At 36.8% G+C, this 27,135-nt stretch overlaps 2 protein-coding genes across 3 annotated transcripts; one reads left to right on the top strand and one right to left on the bottom strand.

The window, feature by feature from the left end:
* Nucleotides 1-7,065: 7,065 nt before the first annotated feature.
* On the bottom strand, nucleotides 7,066-7,757 carry LOC139871448 (uncharacterized). The gene is made up of 2 exons (XM_071859159.1): nucleotides 7,744-7,757; nucleotides 7,066-7,678 (listed from the first exon to the last, which is right to left on the bottom strand). Exons 1-2 carry the CDS (start codon nucleotides 7,755-7,757, stop codon nucleotides 7,066-7,068), a joined length of 627 nt encoding a protein of 208 aa, XP_071715260.1.
* Nucleotides 7,758-9,161: 1,404 nt separating this feature from the next.
* Nucleotides 9,162-26,220, top strand: LOC139872775 (dnaJ homolog subfamily C GRV2). Of its 2 annotated transcripts, none has more exons than XM_071860702.1 (22): nucleotides 9,162-10,244; nucleotides 11,543-11,776; nucleotides 11,870-11,957; nucleotides 12,051-12,259; nucleotides 12,334-12,435; nucleotides 12,509-12,571; nucleotides 12,644-14,773; nucleotides 15,046-15,408; nucleotides 16,156-16,296; nucleotides 16,408-16,800; nucleotides 17,310-17,792; nucleotides 18,250-18,473; nucleotides 19,279-19,623; nucleotides 20,386-20,677; nucleotides 21,354-21,779; nucleotides 22,195-22,540; nucleotides 22,959-23,302; nucleotides 23,877-24,332; nucleotides 24,904-25,028; nucleotides 25,181-25,304; nucleotides 25,401-25,469; nucleotides 25,654-26,220. In XM_071860702.1, the coding sequence occupies exons 1-22, from the start codon at nucleotides 9,747-9,749 to the stop codon at nucleotides 25,849-25,851; spliced, it is 7,653 nt and encodes a 2,550-aa protein (XP_071716803.1). In that variant the 5' UTR covers nucleotides 9,162-9,746; the 3' UTR covers nucleotides 25,852-26,220. The 2 variants fall into 2 exon arrangements, with proteins under 2 accessions (XP_071716803.1, XP_071716802.1); XM_071860701.1 differs by having other exon boundaries at nucleotides 22,956-23,302.
* The last annotated feature ends 915 nt before the right edge of the window (nucleotides 26,221-27,135 follow it).

Raw genomic sequence — 27,135 nt, 5'->3', positions numbered from 1 at the left:
TTTATCGTTGTAACGACATTTAATGTATATATATCATATTAAGAGATATTCGTACATCATAATATCATGATAATATAATAATTTAAAATCTCTTTTGATATTATAAACATTGGGTTAACAACATTTAACAAGATCGTTAACCTAAAGGTTTCAAAACAACACTTACATGTAACGACTAACGATGACTTAACGACTCAGTTAAAATGTATATACATGTAGTGTTTTAATATGTATTTATACACTTTTGAAAGACTTCAATACACTTATCAAAATACTTCTACTTAACAAAAATGCTTACAATTACATCCTCGTTCAGTTTCATCAACAATTCTACTCGTATGCACCCGTATTCGTACTCGTACAATACACAGCTTTTAGATGTATGTACTATTGGTATATACACTCCAATGATCAGCTCTTAGCAGCCCATGTGAGTCACCTAACACATGTGGGAACCATCATTTGGCAACTAGCATGAAATATCTCATAAAATTACAAAAATATGAGTAATCATTCATGACTTATTTACATGAAAACAAAATTACATATCCTTTATATCTAATCCATACACCAACGACTAAAAACACCTACAAACACTTTCATTCTTCAATTTTCTTCATCTAATTGAACTCTCTCAAGTTCTATCTTCAAGTTCTAAGTGTTCTTCATAAATTCCAAAAGTTCTAGTTTCATAAAATCAAGAATACTTTCAAGTTTGCTAGCTCACTTCCAATCTTGTAAGGTGATCATCCAACCTCAAGAAATCTTTGTTTCTTACAGTAGGTTATCATTCTAATACAAGGTAATAATCATATTCAAACTTTGGTTCAATTTCTATAACTATAACAATCTTATTTCAAGTGATGATCTTACTTGAACTTGTTTTCGTGTCATGATTTTGCTTCAAGAACTTTGAGCCATCCAAGGATCCATTGAAGCTAGATCCATTTTTCTCTTTTCCAGTAGGTTCATCCAAGGAACTTAAGGTAGTAATGATGTTCATAACATCATTCGATTCATACATATAAAGCTATCTTATTCGAAGGTTTAAACTTGTAATCACTAGAACATAGTTTAGTTAATTCTAAACTTGTTCGCAAACAAAAGTTAATCCTTCTAACTTGACTTTTAAAATCAACTAAACACATGTTCTATATCTATATGATATGCTAACTTAATGATTTAAAACCTGGAAACACGAAAAACACCGTAAAACCGGATTTACGCCGTCGTAGTAACACCGCGGGCTGTTTTGGGTTAGTTAATTAAAAACTATGATAAACTTTGATTTAAAAGTTGTTATTCTGAGAAAATGATTTTTATTATGAACATGAAACTATATCCAAAAATTATGGTTAAACTCAAAGTGGAAGTATGTTTTCTAAAATGGTCATCTAGACGTCGTTCTTTCGACTGAAATGACTACCTTTACAAAAACGACTTGTAACTTATTTTTCCGACTAGAAACCTATACTTTTTTTGTTTAGATTCATAAAATAGAGTTCAATATGAAACCATAGCAATTTGATTCACTCAAAACGGATTTAAAATGAAGAAGTTATGGGTAAAACAAGATTGGATAATTTTTCTCATTTTAGCTACGTGAAAATTGGTAACAAATCTATTCCAACCATAACTTAATCAACTTGTATTATATATTATGTAATCTTGAGATACCATAGACACGTATACAATGTTTCGACCTATCATGTCGACACATCTATATATATTTCGGAACAACCATAGACACTCTATATGTGAATGTTGGAGTTAGCTATACAGGGTTGAGGTTGATTCCAAAATATATATAGTTTGAGTTGTGATCAATACTGAGATACGTATACACTGGGTCGTGGATTGATTCAAGATAATATTTATCGATTTATTTCTGTACATCTAACTGTGGACAACTAGTTGTAGGTTACTAACGAGGACAGCTGACTTAATAAACTTAAAACATCAAAATATATTAAAAGTGTTGTAAATATATTTTGAACATACTTTGATATATATGTATATATTGTTATAGGTTCGTGAATCAACCAGTGGCCAAGTCTTACTTCCCGACGAAGTAAAAATCTGTGAAAGTGAGTTATAGTCCCACTTTTAAAATCTAATATTTTTGGGATGAGAATACATGCAGGTTTTATAAATGATTTACAAAATAGACACAAGTACGTGAAACTACATTCTATGGTTGAATTATCGAAATCGAATATGCCCCTTTTTATTAAGTCTGGTAATCTAAGAATTAGGGAACAGACACCCTAATTGACGCGAATCCTAAAGATAGATCTATTGGGCCTAACAAACCCCATCCAAAGTACCGGATGCTTTAGTACTTCGAAATTTATATCATATCCGAAGGGTGTCCCGGAATGATGGGGATATTCTTATATATGCATCTTGTTATTGTCGGTTACCAGGTGTTCACCATATGAATGATTTTTATCTCTATGTATGGGATGTGTATTGAAATATGAAATCTTGTGGTCTATTGTTACGATTTGATATATATAGGTTAAACCTATAACTCACCAACATTTTTGTTGACGTTTTAAGCATGTTTATTCTCAGGTGATTATTAAGAGCTTCCGCTGTCGCATACTTAAATAAGGACAAGATTTGGAGTCCATGCTTGTATGATATCGTGTAAAAACTGCATTCAAGAAACTTATTTTGTTGTAACATATTTGTATTGTAAACCATTATGTAATGGTCGTGTGTAAACAGGATATTTTAGATTATCATTATTTGATAATCTACGTAAAGCTTTTTAAACCTTTATTGATGAAATAAAGGTTATGGTTTGTTTAAAAATGAATGCAGTCTTTGAAAAACGTCTCATATAGAGGTCAAAACCTCGCAACGAAATCAATTAATATGGAACGTTTTTAATCAATAAGAACGGGACATTTCAATGAAGGTGCGGGGTTGTCGCGTGTACGACATCTCAAGTGATCGTGTATGAAGGCTCTGAGAGCCTAATGTGAGTTTACAGTGATTTGGTGAGTATGACCAATAATGAGAATGGTCATGTATTTCGTGGAATGTAATTCCGCGGGGTGTTATCATCTCGGCGGTTAGAATGTGGAGCTGAATCCTAAGTGGGGGAGTTTTTACTGCCGCCCGAGGAAAACTCCAGTGGTGTTATGTATAGTGAAATGTCGGAGCGTACCGTGCTAAGCCTCAATAGGTATTCGGAGTTCCTAACGAGGAAGAGTGACGGGTTGCTAATGTCGACTCGAGATCGTGCTTTACGATTGTGAGTTACAACTCGAGAATGTTATGCGTGAAGATTGTGATGATGGGATCGAAGGAAGTGTAAGACTTCCTATGTAAGGTGGTCGTGTAGTACCAATGTGCGGTATGAGACGAAATGTGAAGTTTGAGATCCCGGAGTGAGAGAATGAAGTGTCGTTGCGAGTGCTCCAGTAGTGAAAAATCTGGGTTGTCATGAAACCCGGACAATATAATTGAATGAGAACGAGTTCGATATCGTGGCGAATATCGTATTTTCCCTGTCGGGAAACGCAATCGTGAAGATTGTCAGTGAATTATTCCACTTTATGGACGAATGTGAGGCGGAGAGTGTTGATTTTGACTGTCTCACATCGAGACACGCAGATGTTGTTTGTTTGCGAGAGTGTGCTCCCTAGTGATGCGACTTTGCGAGAGTGTGCTCCCTAGTGATGCGACTGTTAGTTGCATTGAAATGTTGAGACCATCCTTAACGGACGGTCTAGGTAGGAAAGTTCACCCGGCATGGTGAATATTTTTGTGAGTCGTGTGGCGAATTGCGGAAATTTTGTGATGATGATTCACCGTTGACGGGATTTTGGTATACGAATAGCTTCTATGCTAGTACTAGGAAGCCGTATTGTATGGTTCAGAGGAGAAACCCTATGACGATGTGTTGATGTTTCGTCTAATTCGTGGTGTATTATTGTCGTCCTGGATTAATCCAGTGACGTATAGTCGTGTGTGGATCGATCGGCGGGAAAGTGGTGCTTCTTAAGTGTTATTGCGGGGTTATTAAAATTTTTTCGTTGAAGGAATGATCCGGTGTAGAGCCGGATGGATTTTGGTTCTTGGCCTAAAGAATATTCAGGAATGATCGGTCGAGTAGTACGGTTATGAACCGAATGAGTACGAAATTTTAAGGAAGCATGAATCCTTCTCGATTTGGATTAATGTAAGACTTGGTTCGCGGCGTAGTGAATTTAGAAGATCACATAGGGCGATATAGTTATGGATGACGCTTGTTGCGTGTTGTTGCCATGAGAACTTGAAGGAAAATGTGGTATTTTTCGTATTTCCTAAATGGAAATTCTGGACGTTGAGTGTATGAGATATCGTTTATTGCGGTAGTGCACGCTAGTGATCATTAGCGTGTGGTGGGATCTTAGAATTCACGGATGATGTTATGGATGACGGGCTTTGTTGTGTTTTGTAGGAATCGTGAGGTGTGACGACGATGGTTGCCGGTGAATTGTCCTTCTTTTAGGACGATTGTGAAGTACGGTTGTTGTATTATGATGCGTTAGTGCACGAAGCGAGGATTCGGATGAGTTTACTACTTGTGTGACTCCGCGTTGGAAGCGGAAATGTTCGTGGGAGAAGTGCTTAACTTCTAGTGTTTGTGCGGATCATGAGGACGTGATCCAATTTAAGTGGGGGAGAGTTGTAACACCCATTTTTCAGTTACGAGTTATTTCGAACGACATTCGAAATACGAGGCATGTAAGTGTATATTTGGATCCCAAATAAAGTTGGAGTTGATGTTCTAAAACCTTACCATTGGATAGTAAATCTCATTACGTTTCCAACGATATTTGATTCGTCAAAAACGGAGTTACGGTTTGAAAGTTACGACCAAAACAAGTTCAGTTTCAGGCTTAGTTCATTGGGACTCCGTCCAGACTTTGGGATGCCGTCCAAGAATGAAGCGTGGGACGCCGTCCGGCCATTTTGGACGCCGTCCAGAAGGCCTGACGGGCCAGCAGCTCTATTTTACTCAAATTAAAAGGGGTATTTGGGTCTTTTCACTTGGGGTCGGTTTGGGATCATCAAAAATGATCTAGAACTCCATTTGGAGCTCATTCTCACCCACACAAAACACTCTCATCTTATTTAAGAGAGAGAGGGTTAATTTAGAGTGAGAAAGCTTGGTTTGGTGAAGAAGATGAGCGTTTCGGGTCAAAGCTCGAGAGTTAAAGTTGTTCCTTTCATTCACGGCTACATTTTGGTAGTATTGGTAAGTCTCAACTCCGAATTTCATTGTTAAGATTCTTGTGTACATTTAGGGTTTGAGCTTGTTATTTGTAAAACCCTTTTAGATGATGAAGAGGGTTTATGGAAACCCACTATTTTGATATTTTGCGGGTTTTGGGTTGGTTAATGATTTAAGCAATTTTGGTTAAGACCTAGATTGGTTTAAATGGTGTCAAATATAATTTTGGTTAAATTGTACTTGTTGGATGGGTCGGAATTATCACCCGTAGTGGTAATTGGTGAAGTCCACTTTATGTGTCTAAATGGGCGGTTTGTGGTGATAGGTGTAAACCCTTGGTTAAGGGTGTTGAAGGCGAATTCTCTCGTAGAGAATGTATGTTGATTGTTTGTATATCTATATGCGTATTATAGGTAAAAGGTTTGTTCGGTTGCTTTTGGAGGCGATTTACGTTTATGACTTGTGCGGGCAATTCGAGGTGAGTGGAATAATTATATGTGTAGGTATATAATGTATCTATTTGTTGTAGCGTGAAATGTGTAGTGTCGAGGTGCTAAGACACCATGTTTCACGTGAAGAGTGTAGCATCAAGGTGTTAAGATGCCACTCGGGTGTAGCATCGAGGTGTTAAGATGCCACCTAGGAGTGTAGTGTCGAGGTGTTAAGACACCACTCCGTAAAATAATGAGTGTTGCATCGAGGTGTTAAGATGCCACTCGGGGTGATGTGCCGAGGTGTTAAGGTGCCACCCTAGGGGTTAGTGGTGCGAGGTGTTAAGTGCCCTAACGGATGTTGTGAACACCGATGGCGTTTTCGCGAGCGCCGTTCCCTTGTACTATTGGTTAACCATGGTTATTTGTGTTGTAGCGTAAGCATATTATATTTGTTCATATTATATATGCTTTTGTTATGCTAGCTTGATTATTGGAGGTTATAGCTTGTAATTGTGATGATAAGCTAATTGTATTGCTAGCATGTATGCGGTATGTGAGTAAGTGTTTGCAAGTAGGTATATTATATATGTATGTGTATAATTATTGCATTCACTAAGCCTCGGCTTACCCCTCTCGTTGTTTACCTTTTTACAGGTATTGTATTATTGATGCTAGCTAGTTGTTAGACTAGACGTGCAGGAGCAGTTGGGCGTGATGGGGTAGCTTTCGGATAATTGGACGCGGATGGGGGTTTTGGTAGTCCCCGGGATTATGCTCTTGGTATCGGGTTGGGTTGTAGAGTTCTAATACGTCTAAAGAGATAAATGGGTCAAAACTGCGACTTTATTTGTAAAACAGGTCATTGTGAGCCCGGGGTTGTAAAACTTGTTTTTATGGTGGCAATATCTTAGTTTTACTTAATATGTCATATTGTGAAAATGGTTTCGTTGAAAAGTGTCGGGGAGCGTGTTTTCCGCTCGCGTGTAAACAAAAAACTGATCAGTACTTTTTAGTTCATTGGGACGTCGTCCCAAATCCTTGGACGCCGTCCCAGTTGTAAAGGCTGGACGCCGTCCCGATTTCTGGACGCCGTCCAGATGGGCAGTCACAGAATTTTTTTTTTGTGTCGTGTTTTTGGTAAATCAATGTTGGGTTGTTACACTAACTACACTAGAAGGATGCTAAGTTAGTAACCTAAACAAGAGTAGCTAGACAATCACGGATACACCTTAACGTTCACGAAAGAAATACTTGCGGATTATGTCGCCAATTATGTCAATCGATCACCTTTGCTTTGCATCTTCTTGAAATCCAATCATAAGAGGTAACTTGAATTTCACAAAGAGCACTCGGAGCGGTCAAACATTTGTTCTTAAACACCGATTGATTTCGATTCTTTCAAATTAGGTAGCCACTCGTCCAAATTACCGCTTGCAATATCTTTGCACTAATACCCGATGAGTTCGAACCAAAACCTTCGCCAAAAAGATCCATAATGCTAGCATTTGCGATACCATTAAGACCCCACCAATCAAATATCTTCGACCACACATCCATGGATTTATTACAAAAAATAAGTGAGTGGTCAACCATCTCAATATCGCCATCACAAATGGAGCATCGAACCGAGTTGAGGTCAATGCCTCGTTTGTCAAGCTCTATCAAGACGGGCAACCGCTTTTTCCTTAATCTCCACACAAAAATCTCTACCTTTTTTGGAACCAAATTGTTCCCGATTGTCTCGCATACGTTGGTACCTGCATTAAGTAATCGGTTATCAATATTATCTGCAAGAATCCCCGTAGCGAACCCGTTGTTGTTGTTTAACTTCCATCCCCAAAAATCTTTTTTCTCTGTATTGATAATCACCGATGTAATCAAATCACGCAGGCCCGGTGCTTCATTTGCTGTTCTTCCAATCGGCTCTCGACTCCAACTCCACGCACCAGTGCAGTTAGTACCGTTCCAACCCACTCGATCGATCACTTTTGCATTCGGATCTTCCTCCAACCTGAAAAGTCTCGAGAATTTTTTCTTCAGCGGCACATCTGTGAGCTAGCAATCTGACCAGAAAACAGTGTCTGCTCCATCGCCTATAACCCTAGAAAAAGAATTTTAGAACAAATTTTGATAGGTCAAATGTGTAGTTTGGTGGAGCATCATAAAAGTGTGTGCTAAGTCAAAATTGACACATTAATTCAGATAAGGGAAGTAGTATCAAAGTTCGTGTTTAATTATTTTTATTTCGAACGATTAAATTTATTAAAAAAATAACAGAGTGCTAGTAAAAATATAAAAGTTATCAGATTAACTATTTTAACTAAAACTATTTAGTTATAGGATAAATAATATTGTAACCATTTTAACTAGAATTATTATAATTATATTATTTAGTTTTACGGTTAACTACTTTAACTAAAAGTATTTAGTTTTAGGTTAAACATTATTAAGTAATCTTTTATATATATATATATATATATATATAGTCTAATAAATCTCTAAAATGATGACATCATTCTTAAGTTAAATTACTCTTTACTTTTCATAATGATGATGTCATAATTATATATCAATTTAATTAAAAATATAATACGAAATTTTTTATAAAAGGAAATACTAATCTCTCATAAATTGTAATTTTAATTTTCTAAAAAAATTTAAAAGACATTTATTATTACTTATTATTATTATTATTAAAAATATAAATACTCAACTTTGAGCGAACTTTATTACTATTATATACTTTTAATATAATAATTATAATTATAATTATTATATTATTAATATTTAAATATGGATTCTTTTTACGAAATTAATTACGTTATATATGTATGCGAAAATACATGTCTCTATATATTTGTAAAAACAACGACAATTTTCTTACTCAAACGGGTCATTAAAATAAATAACTTTAACATTTACATTCACGTAATACTTAAAACATGTCATTAAATTGTTTCGTTTAAATCAATCCGTGATTTCACGGGTTATTTCACTAGTTTATAAATTAAATAACCATTTTTACGTTCTTGATCAATTTTGAATTAATAAAGGATTTATCGATCGTTTGAGGATGTCGTTAACATGTAAAAAAGAGAGACATTTCTATAATTGTCATTAAAAATTAATAAATTATATTAACAAATCTTTATATCTTTGTAAGCTCTACAAAATGTTTTTAAATAAATAGAGTGACGAAATATAAAATCGATCAGAAAAAGAAATAGCTGTCACAGGCAAAAACAATACTCGCGGCATAACCATCCAGGCCTAGCCTGGGTGGCCACCAGCACTTTCAGTGAAGGGGAGGTCTCGGGTTCAATCCTAAGGGGTGCCCGCATTTAATGACCAAACTGGAGAATGCCTTACCTGGTAGCGGTGGAGGGCTGGCTTGCCGTTTACCCGGGGTTTACCTGCGGTGGGGGGCCAATGTGCTCTGGCCCAGTGGGGTTACTCGTAAAAAAAAAAAAAAAAAAAAAAAAAAAAAAATACTCGCGGCATGACTGTCAATCCACCAGCAACCAAATATAAACTAAAATCGTCGTTATTTCTCTCTTTTTCCGATCAACCAAATTAATCCCCAAACCCTAATCTCCTAAATCCTTAATCATCATAATCATAATCACTACTGTTTATTCACAATTTCATAACCCTATCTCCGTTTTCACTACATCTTTCACCAAATTCAATTCGATCATAATAATTCCCTTCCGTATCCATCATTTAATTTCATATTGTTCATCAATTCATTCACTCCTCTACTTACGATCTTCTTTTTTGTTTCCGATCAACTTACCGCCAACTTATTCAACTCAATTCCGATCCACCGACCTAGGGTTTTTCATCACTTAATCACATACATACATATTTATAATGAATTGTTTGAAGTTAATATGCATGAGAGTTTAATGCTGTGATTGTAGGGTTTGTAGTTACTATTTCACTTTCTGTTAGAAGCACTGGGTGCGAATCAGTCTCGCCAGAGACCGTCGGGCCTACCGGCTGCGGCCGGTACTGGATTATGGTCCTTTCTTAGACCTAGCCCTCCTAAACCATATTCCTTACAATATCTTCCACAAATGGACTTTGTTAGCCGCCATACAGCCGATCAAACGCACCATCCGCCACCCGAACCGTCTACTAGTTCGTCGTCGCCACCTGTTAAACCGCAACCACCATCAACACAGCTACCATCTTCATTAGAAGAGCCGGAGTACCTTGCACGGTATTTAGTGATTAAGCACTCATGGCGTGGAAGGTATAAGAGGATATTGTGTATATCGAATTATAGTATATCAACACTGGACCCTACTACGTTGACGGTGACTAATTCGTATGATGCGAGTAATGATTATGAAGGTGCGTCACCGATTATAGGGAAGGATGAGAATACGTTGGAGTTCAATGTAAATGTGAGAACAGATGGGCGTGGAAAGTTTAAAGGGGTGAAGTTTTCGTCTAGGTATAGAGCAAGTATATTGACTGAGTTGCATAGAATAAGGTGGAGTAAAATTGGTACTGTTGCAGAGTTTTCGGTGCTTCATCTACGAAGAAAGACTGCTGAGTGGGCTCTATTTGTAAGTTTTCTGTACTATTTTTTATGATATGGTTTGTGATAGTTTGTTGATTTGTGCTTGGGATAATTGTATTAGTGATCTTATTAGTAGAGTGTTAGAAGAGTTAGCCTTCAAGGATGTTTAGGTAAGCTTACTATGCCGGATTCTAGGCTTATTGAAATTTGGAAAGGCGATATGCTTATTTTCCAGATTTTGTACATTAGCCAACACAAAGCTCATAAGCCGTGAAAACTGAGTTCATCGTTTTTGTTTCTAATTTCAATATGCCTAGTAGCCATAAAACGAAGCTTATGTCATGCAAATGTTTTACAAAGTGTTTAAAGACAGTGCATAAAGGTAATTTTTTCAAAGTGATTTTGTAACTTGAGTTATTAGAATTACAATGAAATGACCATGTAATCAGTTGCTTAGAGCTAGGGATAGCTATGTAGTTTTACATTCAACTCAGTACAAGTCTTTACTCTTTAACAACTTCTAAAATGCTTTTTTTGAATTTGATTAATAACCTAAACCAATAGGCTTCTATAATCAAGAAATAGTTCCCCAAACCCTTAAGTTTGATTCTGGTGACTTCAGATATCACTAATTATTTTAAATACAAATCAGACACCCCTAATGCCATACTGATGGTAAATAGGGGTTCTTCATATATAAGGCTCTATCTTGTTCTGGGCAGGATAAATGTTCTTGTTTGTTAAGCTGAGTGCATAATAAAGTCATGAGAATGTTCTATGCAAAACAATCTGGAAACAGATGCTTGTTTGTTACTTGTGTCAAAATGCATGATTTGATGTGTCTGCCTTGCTAGCTAATGTATATAGTTTATACTTAGTAGTTGAGATATTTGCTTCACTGATTTCGATATATATGTTTGAGCTATTAGATCTTCTGACTTTATATGAAAGTTCTAACATTTTTGGTATATGTCGGAAGGTTCATGGAGATATTCGTATCACCATCTTCTGACATATATTCCTTTAAATTTCAAATCTTTAGTAAACCAGAAAACAGCATGAATAACATACGTGCAAGTTTTGTATATTTAGTAGACTTACTACGTATCAACAGATCAAGCACCTGTAAATTAAATTATAAAGTGAAGAACGTATCTGTAATGACCGTTAATGATGCTCTGAGATGTTAATCCGTATTAAAACTAAACAAATCAATAGGCACTGCTTAAATTTGATAAATCTGATGACCCAATTATGGCTGAATGAGTTGGCTTAGAGCATAGAATATTTATCGTGTCAGTATCCTCTGAAGCGTTTCTGATTAAGTACATCATCTATCTACAGAAACTGAAAGTGACTTATGTTGGAGTTGAACTTGTTGACTCAAAATCTGGGAATATAAGGTGGTGTCTGGATTTTAGAGACATGGATAACCCTTCTATCATTCTTCTTTCTGACACGTTCGGGAGGAAAAATGCCGAGCCCGGAGGTTTTGTTCTATGTCCACTTTATGGAAGAAAATCAAAAGCTTTTCAAGCTACTTCAGGGACTTTAAATTCTGCCATTATAGCAAGTTTGGTAAGCTAGTTACTTCTACATGTTTAAGTTATGTCCCATGAGTGTTTTTTTTTTGTTTTCTATAATTAAATTACTCTTTAACGTTTGGACCAGACAAAAACTGCAAAGTCAACAGTCGGAGTATCACTATCTGTTGAAAGTTCTCAATCGCTTACTGTTAATGAGTATTTACAACGAAGGGGTAAGTGTATATGTTATCATGTAGATGTTCACTTAATGTATTTATTTTCATGTTACATTAGTAATTCTATAAAATGTAAAATGTAAAATGCAGCTAAAGACGGTGTTGGAGCCGAAGAAACACCTTGTGGGGGCTGGTCTGTAATGAGACTGCGAACCGCTGCCCATGGGACACTTAGCCCACCAGGGTTGGGCCTGATAGTTGGGCCAAAAGGGGGACTCGGGGAACAAGGTGATGCTGTATCTCGTCAACTTATTTTAACCAAGGTTTCACTTGTGGAGAGACACCCAAAAAACTATGAAGTAAGTAAATGTCAAATTTTGATATCTTTTTAAAAGATTGATTTTTTAAACTCTTTCTATGTTGAATGTTACAGGCTGTTATTGTTCGTCCGTTATCAGCAGTGAGTTCACTTGTGCGATTCGCTGAGGAACCGCAGATATTTGCCATTGAGTTTAACGATGGATGTCCAGTTCATGTGAGAATTTTTGCTCCAAGATCATGTTATATTTTGCAAGTTGACTTTTTTTGACCAAGTCTTTTGGTTTCAGATATATTCTAGCACGTCTAGAGATGGTTTACTTGCAGCGGTTCGGGATATGATACAAACAGAGGTATAACTTTGTGCTTTCTTAATTAATTACCAAAATCCATATCTTAATCTGCATTTTTATTATATTTTACAGGGTCAGTGTTCAGTGCCTGTTCTGCCTAGGCTAACTATGCCAGGTCATCCTATTGATCCACCATGTGGTAGAGCTTATCTACAACTTCAACAAGTATCTGGTACACCACAACGTGCTAAAGCCGACTTAGAAACCGCCACCTTGCACTTAAAACACCTGGCAGCATCGGCTAAAGATGCTGTTACCGAAGGTGGTTCGATTCCTGGTTCAAGAGCCAAACTTTGGCGAAGAATAAGAGAATTTAATGCATGCATTCCTTATACTGGTGTCCCTCCTAATACTGAAGTGCCTGAAGTAACATTAATGGCTTTAATTACAATGCTACCTGCTGCTCCAAATCTGCCGCCAGAGGCGCCGCCACTGCCACAACCTTCTCCTAAAGCAGCCGCCACTGTTATAGGGTTTGTTGCCTGTTTAAGAAGATTATTGACATCAAGAACCGCCACCTCACATGTGATGTCATTCCCTGCTGCTGTCGCCCGAATCATGGGTTTGTTAAGGAACGGTTCTGAAGGGGTGGCGGCTGAAGCCGCAGAATTGATCGCGGTTCTTATTGGTGGTGGGACCACAGACAACAACTTATTAACCGACACAAAAGGTGATCATCATGCTACAATCATGCACACCAAGTCTGTGTTGTTTGCTCATCAGGGTAATCTTGTAATTTTGGTAAACCGATTGAAATCGATGTCTGTTTCGCCTCTATTATCCATGTCGATTGCGGAGGTTTTAGAGGCAATGATATGTGACCCTCACAGTGAAACCACACAATATAGTGTTTTTGTTGAATTATTACGCCAGGTGGCGGGGTTAAGACGTCGGTTGTTTGTATTATTTGGACACCCTGCTGAAAGTGTACGTGAAATAGTTGCGGTGATCATGCGGACAATCGCAGAAGAAGACGCAATTGCAGCAGAATCAATGCGGGATGCTGCTTTACGTGACGGTGCTTTATTGAGACATTTGTTGAGTGCTCTTTTTCTTCCTATTGGTGAGAGACGTGAAGTTAGTCGACAACTTGTGGGCCTTTGGGCCGACTCTTATCAACCAGCTCTTGATTTACTATCCCGAGTATTACCACCAGGCTTGGTTGCTTATTTACACACTCGCCCCGAGGGAGACGTTACTGAAGATTACTCTAATCAGGAAGCTTCGTTTATGAGTAGTAGAAGAAAACGCTTGCTTCAACAAAGAAAGAATCATACAGTTAAAGGAGTAAACTCACCTAGAAATTATGATGTTAGTGATCAGCTCGGTCAGCCCATTCAGTCCTCGGCTGTTTACACAGGTGAAAACGTGTCAAATGAATTGCCCGTTGATCATTCTGAAGGTGTTGTTTCTCCCGATGCACCATCTGCGGGTGATAATTTGTCAGTTGACTCGGGCGTTCATAATTCGGTTGATGTCGATGGTGTCCCAAATTCAGATCTTATTGCTCCGGCTCAGATTGTTATAGAGAATACACCGGTCGGGTCTGGAAGATTGCTATTGAACTGGCCTGAATTTTGGCGGGCTTTTGGTCTCGATCATAACCGGGCCGATTTGATTTGGAATGAGCGGACCCGACAGGAGTTAAGAGGGGCGTTACAATCCGAGGTGCATAAACTTGATGTTGAAAAAGAGAGAACTGAAGATATAGTTGCGGGAAGTTCATCTTTAGAAACCAGTGGTCAAGATAGTCAACCTCAGATATCTTGGAATTACACTGAGTTTTCAGTCAGATATCCGAGCTTATCTAAAGAAGTTTGTGTAGGTCAATATTATTTACGGTTGCTGCTTGAAAGTGGAACCAATTCACGTGCAGAAAAATTCCCGTTACGGGACCCGGTTGCGTTTTTCCGAGCTTTGTATCACCGGTTTCTATGTGATGCTGACACGGGGCTTACCGTTGATGGTGCTGTTCCTGATGAAATGGGTGCATCTGATGATTGGTGTGATATGGGCAGACTTGATGGTTTTGGGGGTGGTGGTGGGTTCTCTGTTAGAGAACTGTGCGCTAGATCAATGGCAATTGTATATGAACAACATCATAGTACCCTTGGTCCTTTTGAAGGTACAGCACACATTACTGTTCTTCTGGACAGGACTGATGATAGAGCTTTGAGACACCGTTTGCTACTGCTTCTTAAGGTAAAAAGTTTCAGATTATTAGTGCATGTAGTTTTTAGTGATCACATTAAACAACCTTGGGCAAAAAGTCTCAGGCCAACCTGACAAGTACAAATATTTATGTGTTTTGAGTTTTGACCTCTAAATGAACCTGACTGACCAGCTACATTTGCCACCTATATTCGTATGTATGTGCAGACTAGTTCAATGCTTGAGTTGACTTAGCATTACATAACGGTCTGTTGCTTGAAACTTGATGATGTTGCTAACTGAATGCTAACTACTCTTTTCAGGTTCTAATGAAGGTGTTATCAAATGTGGAGGCCTGTGTTCTTGTTGGTGGGTGTGTACTGGCAGTCGATTTACTTACAACCGTTCATGAAGTTTCAGAAAGAACAGTTATTCCTTTGCAATCTAATTTGATAGCTGCATCTGCACATATGGAACCTTTGAAGGAATGGTTGTATATTGATAAGGATGGTGCACAAGCTGGCCCAGTGGAGAAAGATGCTATCAGATGGTTTTGGTCAAAAAAGACAATTGATTGGACAACAAAGTGTTGGTCTTCTGGAATGCCCGACTGGAAGAGGTTGCGCGATATTCGTGAACTTCGGTGGGCCCTGGCTGGCCGGGTTCCTGTCCTCACTCCTCCCCAGGTACATTATATGGTAGAGGTATCAAGATTTGCGGGTTGGGAAACGGGTCATAAGGGGTCCGAATTATATGGGATCAAATTGGTTGACTTGACCAGTAAATGCTTTTATATATGTTTCTTGAAACTTTTGATAAGTAACTGATTCATTATAATAGTAACTTTACATTTCTTGGAAGTCTAATCCATCACCAAAACGTTTTTGTGCCAGATACCCATCTTTGTTCGTCTTGCCTACATAAATGCATTTCAAAGTATGAAAAATGGACATCTCTTCTAACATTTTTCTTTCTAGAGTTGCTGAACTCAGGATAGTTAATATATTACTCCCTTTGTCCCCAATCATTTGTCCACAAGTTAAAAACTCATAGTTTAAGATGATAGTCAAAAGTTCTATTTGATAGAATAACTTTATTACCCTTCTAATTTTCTTACCACATGATCTTAATGCTATCATTACATGGTTTCTTAGACCCGTATGGTGGTACTAGTTAGGGGTAACTAGCTAAAAATAGCGATTCATATTTAGAAGTGGAGATTATTTGGGGGCCAAGTACAAGTAGTAATATGGACAGATAATTTGGGATGGAGGGAGCGTCTTTTATTGTAACATGTTTCTGTGAGCTGTTTTTGGTTCAACTTTCGTAATTTTACACTGATCAATGTTATTGGTATATCTTCTGTTCACCATAACTTTTTGTTTGTTGTATGTTATAGAATAAAGATTAATGAATGATATTCGTTGTTGCAGGTAGGTGAGGCAGCATTGTCCATACTACACAGCATGGTGTCTGCACATTCAGATATAGATGATGCGGGTGAGATTGTTACACCAACACCTAGAGTTAAAAGGATCTTGTCTAGTCCACGTTGTCTTCCTCATATTGCACAGGTGTTTCTCGATTTTGATCTTTTACATAACCGTGTGTTTATATGACTTGTTACACTGTTAACATCTTAAGAAATAAAAATCAGCATTAACTCAATAGCAAGTGTATTTTAGGCCATGCTTTCTGGGGAACCAGCTATTGTGGAGGTTTCTGCTGCGTTGATAAAGGCCGTTGTTACTAGAAATCCAAAGGCAATGATAAGGCTATATAGTAGTGGTGTATTTTATTTTGCTTTAGCGTACCCTGGATCTAATCTTCATACAATTGCTCAACTGTTTTCAACTACTCATGTTCATCAAGCTTTTCATGGTGGTGAAGAAGCTGCAGTTTCTTCATCGTTGCCTTTGGCTAAACGGAGTGTACTCGGTGGACTTCTGCCCGAGTCTCTACTTTATGTTCTTGAACGTAGTGGTCCAACTGCATTTGCTGCAGCAATGGTTTCTGATTCTGATACCCCCGAGATTATATGGACCCACAAAATGCGAGCAGACAATCTCATTCGTCAGGTAGTTTAAACTTCTCAGTATTCCACTCTTTGTGTGATCAGTGATCAGTATGCTAGGTGGCTAAATGGGTGGGTTGGGTTCTAGGATGCAATAGGTTCAGGTCAATATGGGTAAGCTTTTTGAAGGTTAGGCTGGGTTGACTGTAGTATGTTGTCCAAGTTTGTTTCTAAATTGCTTGTGTGTCAAATATGATTGCAAAAGATTTGTTGTATGCTAGAAATATAACATGCTTCAACTTTTCCCTTTATTGTAACGTGTAATTTTAGTTTCAATAAAAATATAAACTAACAATATGCTACCGTTTTGTTTTCCTTCCCTTAGCTTATTATAACAGTGGTAGAAATTTCTTAAAATAATGTGGGATGCAGGCGTTAAAAAAGACACTTTTTGACTAGTTCTGACCCATTCCCTTTCAAGAAAATATGTATTATACTTGCTTGACCCATTAGAAATGAAGCATAAACTATGTTCACAACGTTCTAAGAGATTTATGCTTCTTTTTCTTGTAGGTTTTGCAACATCTTGGTGACTTTCCCCAGAAATTATCACAGCATTGTCATTGCTTATATGATTATGCTCCTATGCCACCTGTCACGTATCCTGAACTTCGAGACGAGATGTGGTGTCACCGATATTACCTTCGCAACTTATGTGATGAGATTCAGTTTCCAAATTGGCCTATCGTTGAACATGTCGAGTTCTTACAATCACTACTTGTAATGTGGCGTGAGGAATTAACAAGAAAACCTATGGATCTCTCTGAGGAAGAAGCCTGTAAAATATTACAGATATCTTTAAGTGATGTAACAAGAGATGACTCTGAAAATAACTATGCAGATGATAACTCTAGCTTATCAAAGAAAATTGAGAATATTGATGAAGAAAAGCTTAAGAGGCAGTATAGAAAACTTGCAATGAAATATCATCCGGACAAAAATCCTCAAGGGAGAGAGAAGTTTCTTGCAGTTCAGAAAGCATATGAGCGCCTACAAGTAAGATTTTTCTTTTGCTTCAAAGTTTCTGCAATGAATTTGCTTAAATTCCAATTTAAAACTTGCACATGATCGTGCATAAAATATAAACTAACTCTGTTTCGACACTTGTACTTTGTTTCTGATGGGTCTAAGAGGTAAAAAGAAGAGATGTTAGCTTACATGGAAACATGTTGAACAGGTTGAAAGTCTATATCTGTATTAAACAAAACCCCCTACATCATTTTGGTCATAGATAGGTTGTAAATATAGAGTTGCTTCTATCATGAATGGGACAGTATATATTTATAAAATGTAGGTTTTAGAAAAACCTGTTAGCCACCCACCCACCAACCGACCCATCTTTCACCTCTATAACTATAAGAGAATTTGGCCTGTTGATGTACATAATTGTAATGGTTTGTTCTTCCAGAAAGTTATATTAAGTAATTTAATCTATTTTAATGATTCTGCATAGGCCACAATGCAAGGTTTGCAAGGTCCACAACCATGGAGGTTGCTGCTTTTGCTTAAGGGGCAATGCATTCTATATAGACGCTATGGAGATGTCCTGGAACCATTCAAATATGCTGGATATCCAATGTTGTTAAATGCTGTGACAGTCGATAATGATGATATCAATTTCTTATCGTCCGAACGTGCACCTTTACTTGTTGCAGCCTCAGAGCTCACATGGCTTACGTAAGTATATATATATAGTGGTAGGATCAAGAGGGAAGTAACCATTCGGGGGGAAGCAAAAACTTTTTTTTTTTTCTTTTCGTTTTTTGAAAAAACTTTGTTCACGAACATTATAGATGAGATGAAAATATGAACATTTAGTAGAGACACTTTGTGATAAATGTTTTTATTTTGGCGGGAAAACGCTCGAAGAAGTAATATATAACAATTATCGTGTTTTTCGAGCATATTTTGAGATTTTAGCTATTAGGGTTTAGATATTAGGGTTTAGATATTAGGGTTTATAGGGTTTAGATATTAGGGTTTAGAAATTTAGGGTTTAGGGTTTAGATTTAGGGTTTAGATTTAGGATTTAGATTGAGTTTTTAACACGAACGGTTTAGGGTTTAGGGTTTAGGGTTTGGTGTTTTGGGTTTATGGAATAAACCCAAAACACCAAACCCTAAACCCTAAACCCTAAACCCTAAATCGGGCTAAATTTTACTTCACAAAACATGAAAAAAAAAACGTTCATATTCTTCACGAACAATATTATCTTGAATGTTATTTTTGTCGATCGTTTTCCCGCCTAAATAATAACATTCATCACGAAGTGTCTTTTCTAAATGTTCATATTTTTGTGTGATCTTGATGCCGGGAAAAAAAAATTTCAAAAAAAACGAAAAAAAAAAAAAAATTTGCTTCCCCCCGCTTCCCCCCGATTGGTTACTTCCCCATTGATCCTGCCCCTATATATATATATATATATATATATATCTTTATCTTGTACTTTTTATAATGGAGGTCTCGTGCTTGTAAATTGTAGGTGTGTATCTTCTGCATTAAATGGTGAAGAGCTTGTGAGGGATGGTGGGATACAGCTTTTATCAACACTTCTTTCACGTTGCATGTGTGTGGTTCAACCAACTACTCACGCTAACGAACCATCCACCATCATTGTGACAAACGTGATGCGGACATTTTCTAGTTTGAGCCAGTTTGAGAGTGCTAGAGCCGAGGTGCTGGAGTTATCAGGGTTAGTTGAAGACATTGTGCATTGTACTGAACTGGAGCTCGCACCAGCAGCTGTAGATGCAGCCCTTCAGACCATTGCTCATCTTTGTGTGTCCTCCGAGCTACAGAACGCCTTGTTAAAGGCTGGGGTGTTGTGGTAAGTTTGCTGTACTAGTCATACTTACAATTAGAGGTGGCAATTGCAACCCATTCACTTATATTATTGGTCATATGGTTATGTATTCAATATAAAGTGTTAAAGGGTTATAATGTTAAATGAATTTATTGTTACTTGAGAATTTGCGAGCTGACAAATCTCAGGGCTACCACTTGCTTTGTGGGTAGTCCGAACCCCTGTGGCCACTAAGGGGTATATTTTTTTGCTCCTAGAATTCAAACTTGGGACCTCTAGGTATTATCACCCTTAGAGATCAGGTTTTTACCATTAGGCCACCACCCTCGTATTATTGTTAACTTGTTGAGTGACATTAGTAAAAATGAAAGGGGTGTAACAGGTTAAAAGTTACCCTAAATGTATTCTTGTGCATCAAGGATCTCCTAAATTGCTATATAGCAGTAGTTTTAGATAATATAGTTTTTGCAATCATATTCAGGATACTATTTTTCTTTCAAATTCAATCAAGTTGATAAAAACAAATATCTTTGCGGATCCGCCCTTGCCCGACTCCCGCTTTGACCACACTGACCGTTACTCGACACACCTTATCAAGTCATATCACCACCTCTACTTCCAACTTCCAACTTTATTTAGTTCATATAAATTGCTCTACTGTTTGTTTTAACTATGATATAAGCTCGCAGCTTGTATCTTGTAAACTTTGTTTATTTTGTTTGTAGTCATCTTATGACTATTTTCCGACTATTCTTTGATATGGGTTACTTCATTCTTTGTGATTAGGTATCTTATACCGTTGTTGCTCGAGTATGACTCAACAGTAGAAGAATCCGACACCACAGAGGCGCATGGAGTTGGCGTTAGTGTGCAAAGTGCTAAAAATTTGCATGCAGTACGAGCTGCACATGCATTGTCAAGAATTAGTGGCATGTCAGTTGAAAGCTCAACACCTTATAACCAAGAAGCAGCTGACGCTCTAAAGGCTCTTCTAACTCCTAAACTTGCCAGCATGCTTAAAGACGAGCTTCCAAAGGACCTCTTGATAAAACTAAACTCGAATTTGGAGTTACCAGAGGTAAAAAAACTTCTTGCTTTTAGATATTTATGGAGATCTTTGCATTTGTGTTACTGGATTTAATAGGCTAGATGAATGTATTAGGAGGATTAGCAGTACTCTACTCTTATAACTGCTGCATTCTATTTCAACTGCTATTAAAGGATTTTTTTTAAAAATAAATCAGGCCATAATATTCAGTGTTTGGATGTGTTCTAGTTATTAGAAGTTGCAATAGCAAGAGTCAGACAACTAGATGTTTTAGAGTTTGACAATTTTCCGAATTTTTCAAGATTTAATAACTAACATGTCAGAAAATGATGCCTTCAAGAAAATAAGAATACAATTCTTCTAAATTAGGTTAAAGAGAGGATAAGAATGATCATTGTAACTTTGCTTTAGATTATCTGTTTCATACTAGATGCAACAACATTAATTATCTTAAAGATGAACTGGAAGTACCTGTTTACTTTGTATCTACTGTTATGTTGTAGTTTTTATGAAGCTTGTCATCAAACACAGATTACCTATTTACCTAGGACCCATATAATCAGATAATCTTGAGAAGTTCGAATACAGAAACTTAAATAGGGGCTATCACACCCAGATGTTGGCTAAATTTTCTACTAGGTTCTTTTTCATGTTTTTTACGAGGAATGGGAGCATAATTACCATTCATCGTGGTATATGGTTGCAGATTATTTGGAATTCTTCAACCCGAGCAGAGCTATTGAAGTTTGTAGACCAAAAACGTGCAGCATTAGCACCTGATGGTTCTCATAGCTTGCAAGATTCTAAAGACTTCTTATATGAAGCTCTATCGAAAGAGACGCTTATTGGAAATGTGTATTTACGGGTCTATAATGATCAGCCCGACTTTGAGATCAGTGAACCTGAATCCTTTTGTGTTGCTCTTGTTGAATTTATATCGAACATTGTACACAATCAATTTGTTACGCAGCCTGATACTCAAATTAGTGGCTCAAACCATGAGAAACCAGACGTTGAAAGCAATAATGAGAAAAGTGCAGAAGATCATGCAACATCATCTGATGGCAACTTAACAGAAAAGGATGATTTGGGCATGGTTGGGAACCTACAACTTGGGCTGACTTCTCTTAAGGTATCATTATGATTTTTTTTCTCATGTTACTAGAGGTGGCAAAATGGACTCTTTTGGTAATGGGTCAAATAAAGAACAGCCAATCTATTGGTATAGGTTAAACAAACCTGTGTAAAGGAATTTTTAGAATGTTGGAATATGACACATAGAATTATATAATTTGATTCATGATCTTGTTTTTTAGTATGCATTGAAAGTACACATTGGGTAACTTTTTTAACTCGGTTTTTGTTACCTGTTTGGACAGTTAAGACAAAGCATAACCTGAATAGACCTAATCATAAGTCAATAAGTCAAAATTGCCACCTCAACATCATTCCATCACTTAGAATGAATGGAAGATCAAATCTATAAAAATAAGTCCTCTTTGGTTAAGAAATAGGGAGGAGTGCTTACTCTTTTTTTCTTTTTGCAGAATTTGCTAACGAGTGACCCAAATTTGGCATCTGTATTTTCGTCAAAAGAAAAATTACTACCTCTGTTTGAATGCTTTTCTGTGCCCGCTTCACCTGGAAGCAACATTTCTCAACTATGTTTGAGTGTGCTGTCACGTTTAACCACGCATGCTCCTTGTTTGGAGGCTATGGTAGCTGATGGGTCTAGTGTTCTTCTTCTGCTACAAATGCTTCACTCGGCCCCTAATTGTCGTGAAGGGGTTCTTCACGTTCTTTATGCCCTAGCAACTACACCAGAACTTGCATGGGCAGCCGCTAAGCATGGTGGAGCTGTCTACATTCTTGAACTTCTTCTCCCATTACGTGGTAGGTTTTTTGTCTGTTTTTGTTAGAAGTGGCTCACTGGGTGGATATGGGCCATGGTAATTTGGGTTGGGTTGGGTGCCTTCACCAGAAACATAGTTTCCTGTCTCTTTTTATTGTCCCTCCATCACGAAAGTCCCTCAACTAAAAAGTTTCAATTTATGATAGAATGCTAATTTGTCCAAATTTCCCTTGATATATTAATCAAATAAGTTACAAAACAACAATTTCAATATTCATAAATCAGTTAATGGTCAGTTTACTTTTATCTTCCATTTATAAAAAGGGTAAAATTGGAACTTTATAGACTTTTACCTTTTTTTTTAGGTAATAGACATTTATTTTGGGACATATATAAATAGTTATGTGGACTCTTTTTTGGGTAATGGACATTTATCAAAACTGTGTGTTCTTCAAGCAGAAGAAGTCCCACTACCTCAGAGAGCGGCAGCAGCCTCTTTATTAGGGAAGCTTGTTGCACAACCAATGCATGGGCCGAGGGTGGCTATTACACTGGCAAGATTTTTGCCAGATGGATTGGTGTCTATTATAAGAGATGGTCCTGGTGAGGTTGTTGTAAGTGCTCTTGAACAAACAACTGAAACTCCAGAACTTGTATGGACACCAGCAATGGCGGCTTCCTTGGCTGCACAAGTTGCTACAATGGCTTCAGATGTTTACCAGGAGCAAATGAAAGGTCGTGTTTTTGATTGGGATGTACCAGAACAAGCACCTAGCCAACAAGATATGAGAGATGAGCCTCAGGTATTTACTTACTGCCATTTGTTATGTTTAAACTTAGCAAAATGGGTGGGTTATTCAAGTTGTTAATGGTCCAGAATGGATATATTTTGGGTACGGAACGGGTTGATTGTAAACATTTTAGTTCGAAATATATATATATATATATGTGTAATCTATGTTAAAGAATCATATTTTAGCAGTGTGAACCATTTGACCTGTTCTCTTTAACATGCATTTATATTCCATTAGAAATAAGTTGTGGCTCAAATTAACCCATTTTTAAGTAAATGGGCCAAGTTTGCACCTCTAGTATTAAGCATTTGATACCAATTTTTTAGAAGTAATTTAGTGTCAAGTATGATTATCTAATAGTTGAATAAGGTGAAATAGTAGATTGCAGTGTATGAAAAAAGGTTTAGGCGGCTTTCAACCAGGTAGACTTGTTTTCTTTAAAGCGAAATGTTTGTGACTATACCCTTTAATCCTATATATTTGCAAAAGATAAGATATAACCTGAATTGACTTATACATATGTAAATGTAAATGTGATGGGTCAACATTGCCAACTTACTTATATTTCCAAATGTTCAAACAGGTCGGTGGAATCTACGTGAGGCTATTCTTGAAAGATCCGAAATTCCCACTTAGAAATCCGAAGAGATTTTTGGAAGGACTTCTGGATCAGTATCTTTCATCGATTGCTGCTACACATCACGACACTCAGGGATCTGATCCCGAACTTCCACTACTGTTATCTGCTGCATTGGTATCTTTGTTGCGGGTCCACCCTGCACTGGCAGATCATGTTGGATACTTGGGGTACGTGCCCAAATTGTTGTCTGCAGTAGCCTTTGAGGCAAGGCGTGGAACAATGTCCTCAGAAGAATCTAGAACTCCAAATGCACCCTTTGAAGGTGAGGAAAATCTATCTCAGGCATCACAAACTCCTCAAGAAAAGGTGCGCCTTAGCTGCTTACGGGTTCTACATCAATTAGCAGCTAGCACAACTTGTGCTGAAGCGATGGCGGCGACTAGTGTCGGGACAACTCAGGTACATACACTTTTTCTTGTACGACATAAAAAGTTCAAATTTAAGTTTCTCGTCAGGATCTTGGATATGGAGGAAATTGTGAGAAAAATGTTAGAAGTGTTTGTTAGGTGGTGTGTGTCCTGGTGTTAAGATAGGTTCGTTATGAAACATGTCAACTGGTATTGCTCAAAATGGTCTGAGCTGGGTTATCGATTTATAAAAAGAATTCATTAAAGGTTTAATGTGTCAAATAAGAATACATATGTTATATTAGTTCACATAGTCTGTTGTATTTTTACAAAATGATATAGGAACTTATGTATATTAAAAAGTAGTTTTGGGAGAGTTTAACTGAACTTATTATCTTTTACTGAAGTGACCTGTTCGAGATAGAACGACCTTAGTCTATTCATAACTAAATTGGGCAAAATTTCTACCTTGAATCTTTATGTTGAATTTTAAGTTTCAAAGTTTTTTCACATTTGTGTGATTAGTTTCATGTTTTCCTTTTGTTTTTTCTTTTCTTTTTGTGTGAAGTATTTTCACCTCTTTGAAATGCGACTGCTTAGTTGTCACTTTTTTTTGGGTGCAGGTGGTTCCACTATTAATGAAAGCTATTGGATGGCAAGGTGGAAGTATACTAGCACTTGAGACACTTAAACGTGTGGTGGTTGCTGGAAATAGAGCAAGGGACGCACTTGTCGCACAAGGTCTCAGGTAAGCACGCTTGTGGATAACATGCAAATTCAAAATATTTGTAGATGTAACAAAATATTAGTTATTTAAGTATGTGAAATGATAAATAGTCCCTGCTACATACATTTAGTTGATACTTTGATTGATCGTGAAGTCATAATCATGTGATGTAGGGTTGGGCTGATTGAAGTACTGCTTGGCCTTCTTGATTGGAGAGCGGGAGGGAGAAACGGACTTTGTTCTCAAATGAAATGGAACGAGTCTGAAGCATCCATTGGCCGTGTGCTTGCAATTGAGGTTAGCTCTTTTCAGTTTGGCCGATAAATACGGGTATTTATACTGCTACTGTATATACCGAAGGTTCTAATATTGGTCATTATTGTGTTGATGTAGGTTTTGCATGCATTTGCAACAGAAGGAGCGCACTGTACTAAAGTTCGTGACATACTAGATTCCTCAGAAGTAAGTCACCATCTTTAATCTTACTTTTTTTTACCAACATATATTTTGGTAAATATGTTTAAATTTATATATTGTTTAAACATCATTTCTTTGATAAATACTAGAAACCAAAGTATGATGATGAAAAATTTGATTGTTTTTCCCAAGTGTATCATCTGATAAATGAATGTGATTTTGACTTTAGGTTTGGGCAGCTTACAAAGACCAGAAACATGATCTTTTCCTTCCTTCAAATGCTCAAATAGCGAGTGCTGGGATCGCTGGGCTGATCGAGAATTCTTCCTCAATGAGGCTTACATATTCTTTAACTGCTCCTCCACCACACCCTTCTAACCCGTCAAAACCTCCTACTGCTATTACATCCGAGTCAAATGGATCATAACCGAATCGGATAAAAGCTTTAACCTTGTTTTGCACCTTGAAAACCCTCATAATATGGATGTTTCCGGCCCCATCAACCAGAACAAATAACAGGCCCTATTGTTTCTCTGTATAGCATACTGTACAGTTCTCTTTCTCCTCAGACGGTTGAGCTTGCTTAAAGATGGATCTTTCTTTAAAATTTTACCAAAAAAAGATGATGGTTTCTGTAAAGAACTTTTAGATTAAATCTGCAAGTTTTGTATGCATAATGTGGTCGAGTTTGATGTATCTGAAATGGTTTTTATGCACAGTTTGAAGAGAAAGTTATGCACTTCTGTATTTTTTTTTTATTACATGGTTTGTTCATCCCCTTTATATTATTTGCTGGTTCAGGTGTAATGCAAACCTAGTCTTGATTCGGTATATACAGAGATATTACACAGTGAAATTCAAATCAACCTAGAAACCCTAATGGATTGTACGGCCATATACAGACTTCGACCGTACAACCTAATCATACTCTAATATTATGTTGGTATAGGTACTTCAGGCATGTGATGCATATGAAAGATATGCACAGGTAATACTGTAATATACTGTAATATAAATATAATTACGTTAAAAGGGATGTGAGATGGTTAAATGGGTCTCGGATTGTTTTTAGCGCATAACTGAACATATACGTGAGTACTCATAATTTAACTTTTACATACTAATAGTGTATTCCTGACTAGTGTTCGAGTATTTAGGATTATGCATGCTTGTACTTTTGATATTGCCCTTAGACAGGTTAGGTTGAATCTTGAATTAGTTACACTTACGGTTGAGATAAGGTATAAGATATGCATGTCCTTGGAAAGCTAGCGAAAAATTAAGAACTTTTCCTTTAGATATCGAATGGTTTCGATGAACGGATTAGAAGTTATAATCAATTGAATTTTCGATATTTTTATTAAAATTGATTATTATTATCATCGTTTTTATCGTCGTTATAGTTTTATCTTATTATTATCATTATTATTATCTTATTCAATAAAAGGGATTTATCATTAAAAATTGTTATTTTTTTTATTATTACTATCGTTAAAGTTATAATTAGTATTATTATTATTATCCAATTATTATTATTATTATTATTATTATTATTATTATTATTATTATTATTATTATTATTATTATTATTATTATTATCATTATCATTATCATTATTAATATGTATATCATTATTTAAAAATGGTTATTGTTATTATTATTATTACTATATTATCATTAAGATAATTATTAGTATTATCGTTAATAATGT

The sequence above is a fragment of the Rutidosis leptorrhynchoides genome, chromosome 10 (assembly GCF_046630445.1).
Source record: "Rutidosis leptorrhynchoides isolate AG116_Rl617_1_P2 chromosome 10, CSIRO_AGI_Rlap_v1, whole genome shotgun sequence".
Classification (NCBI taxonomy): Eukaryota; Viridiplantae; Streptophyta; class Magnoliopsida; order Asterales; family Asteraceae; genus Rutidosis; species Rutidosis leptorrhynchoides.
This window is presented reverse-complemented; position numbering and strand designations above follow the sequence as displayed.

Bases quoted from the DNA above. Each gene is read 5' to 3' on its own strand.
- LOC139872775 (XM_071860701.1), top strand. From the start codon at position 9,747: ATGGACTTTGTTAGCCGCCATACAGCCGATCAAACGCACCATCCGCCA. The intron at 20,678-21,353 runs GTAAAAAAACTT...ATATGGTTGCAG, and splicing joins CGAATTTGGAGTTACCAGAG to ATTATTTGGAATTCTTCAAC. The intron at 25,305-25,400 runs GTTAGCTCTTTT...GTGTTGATGTAG, and splicing joins GCCGTGTGCTTGCAATTGAG to GTTTTGCATGCATTTGCAAC.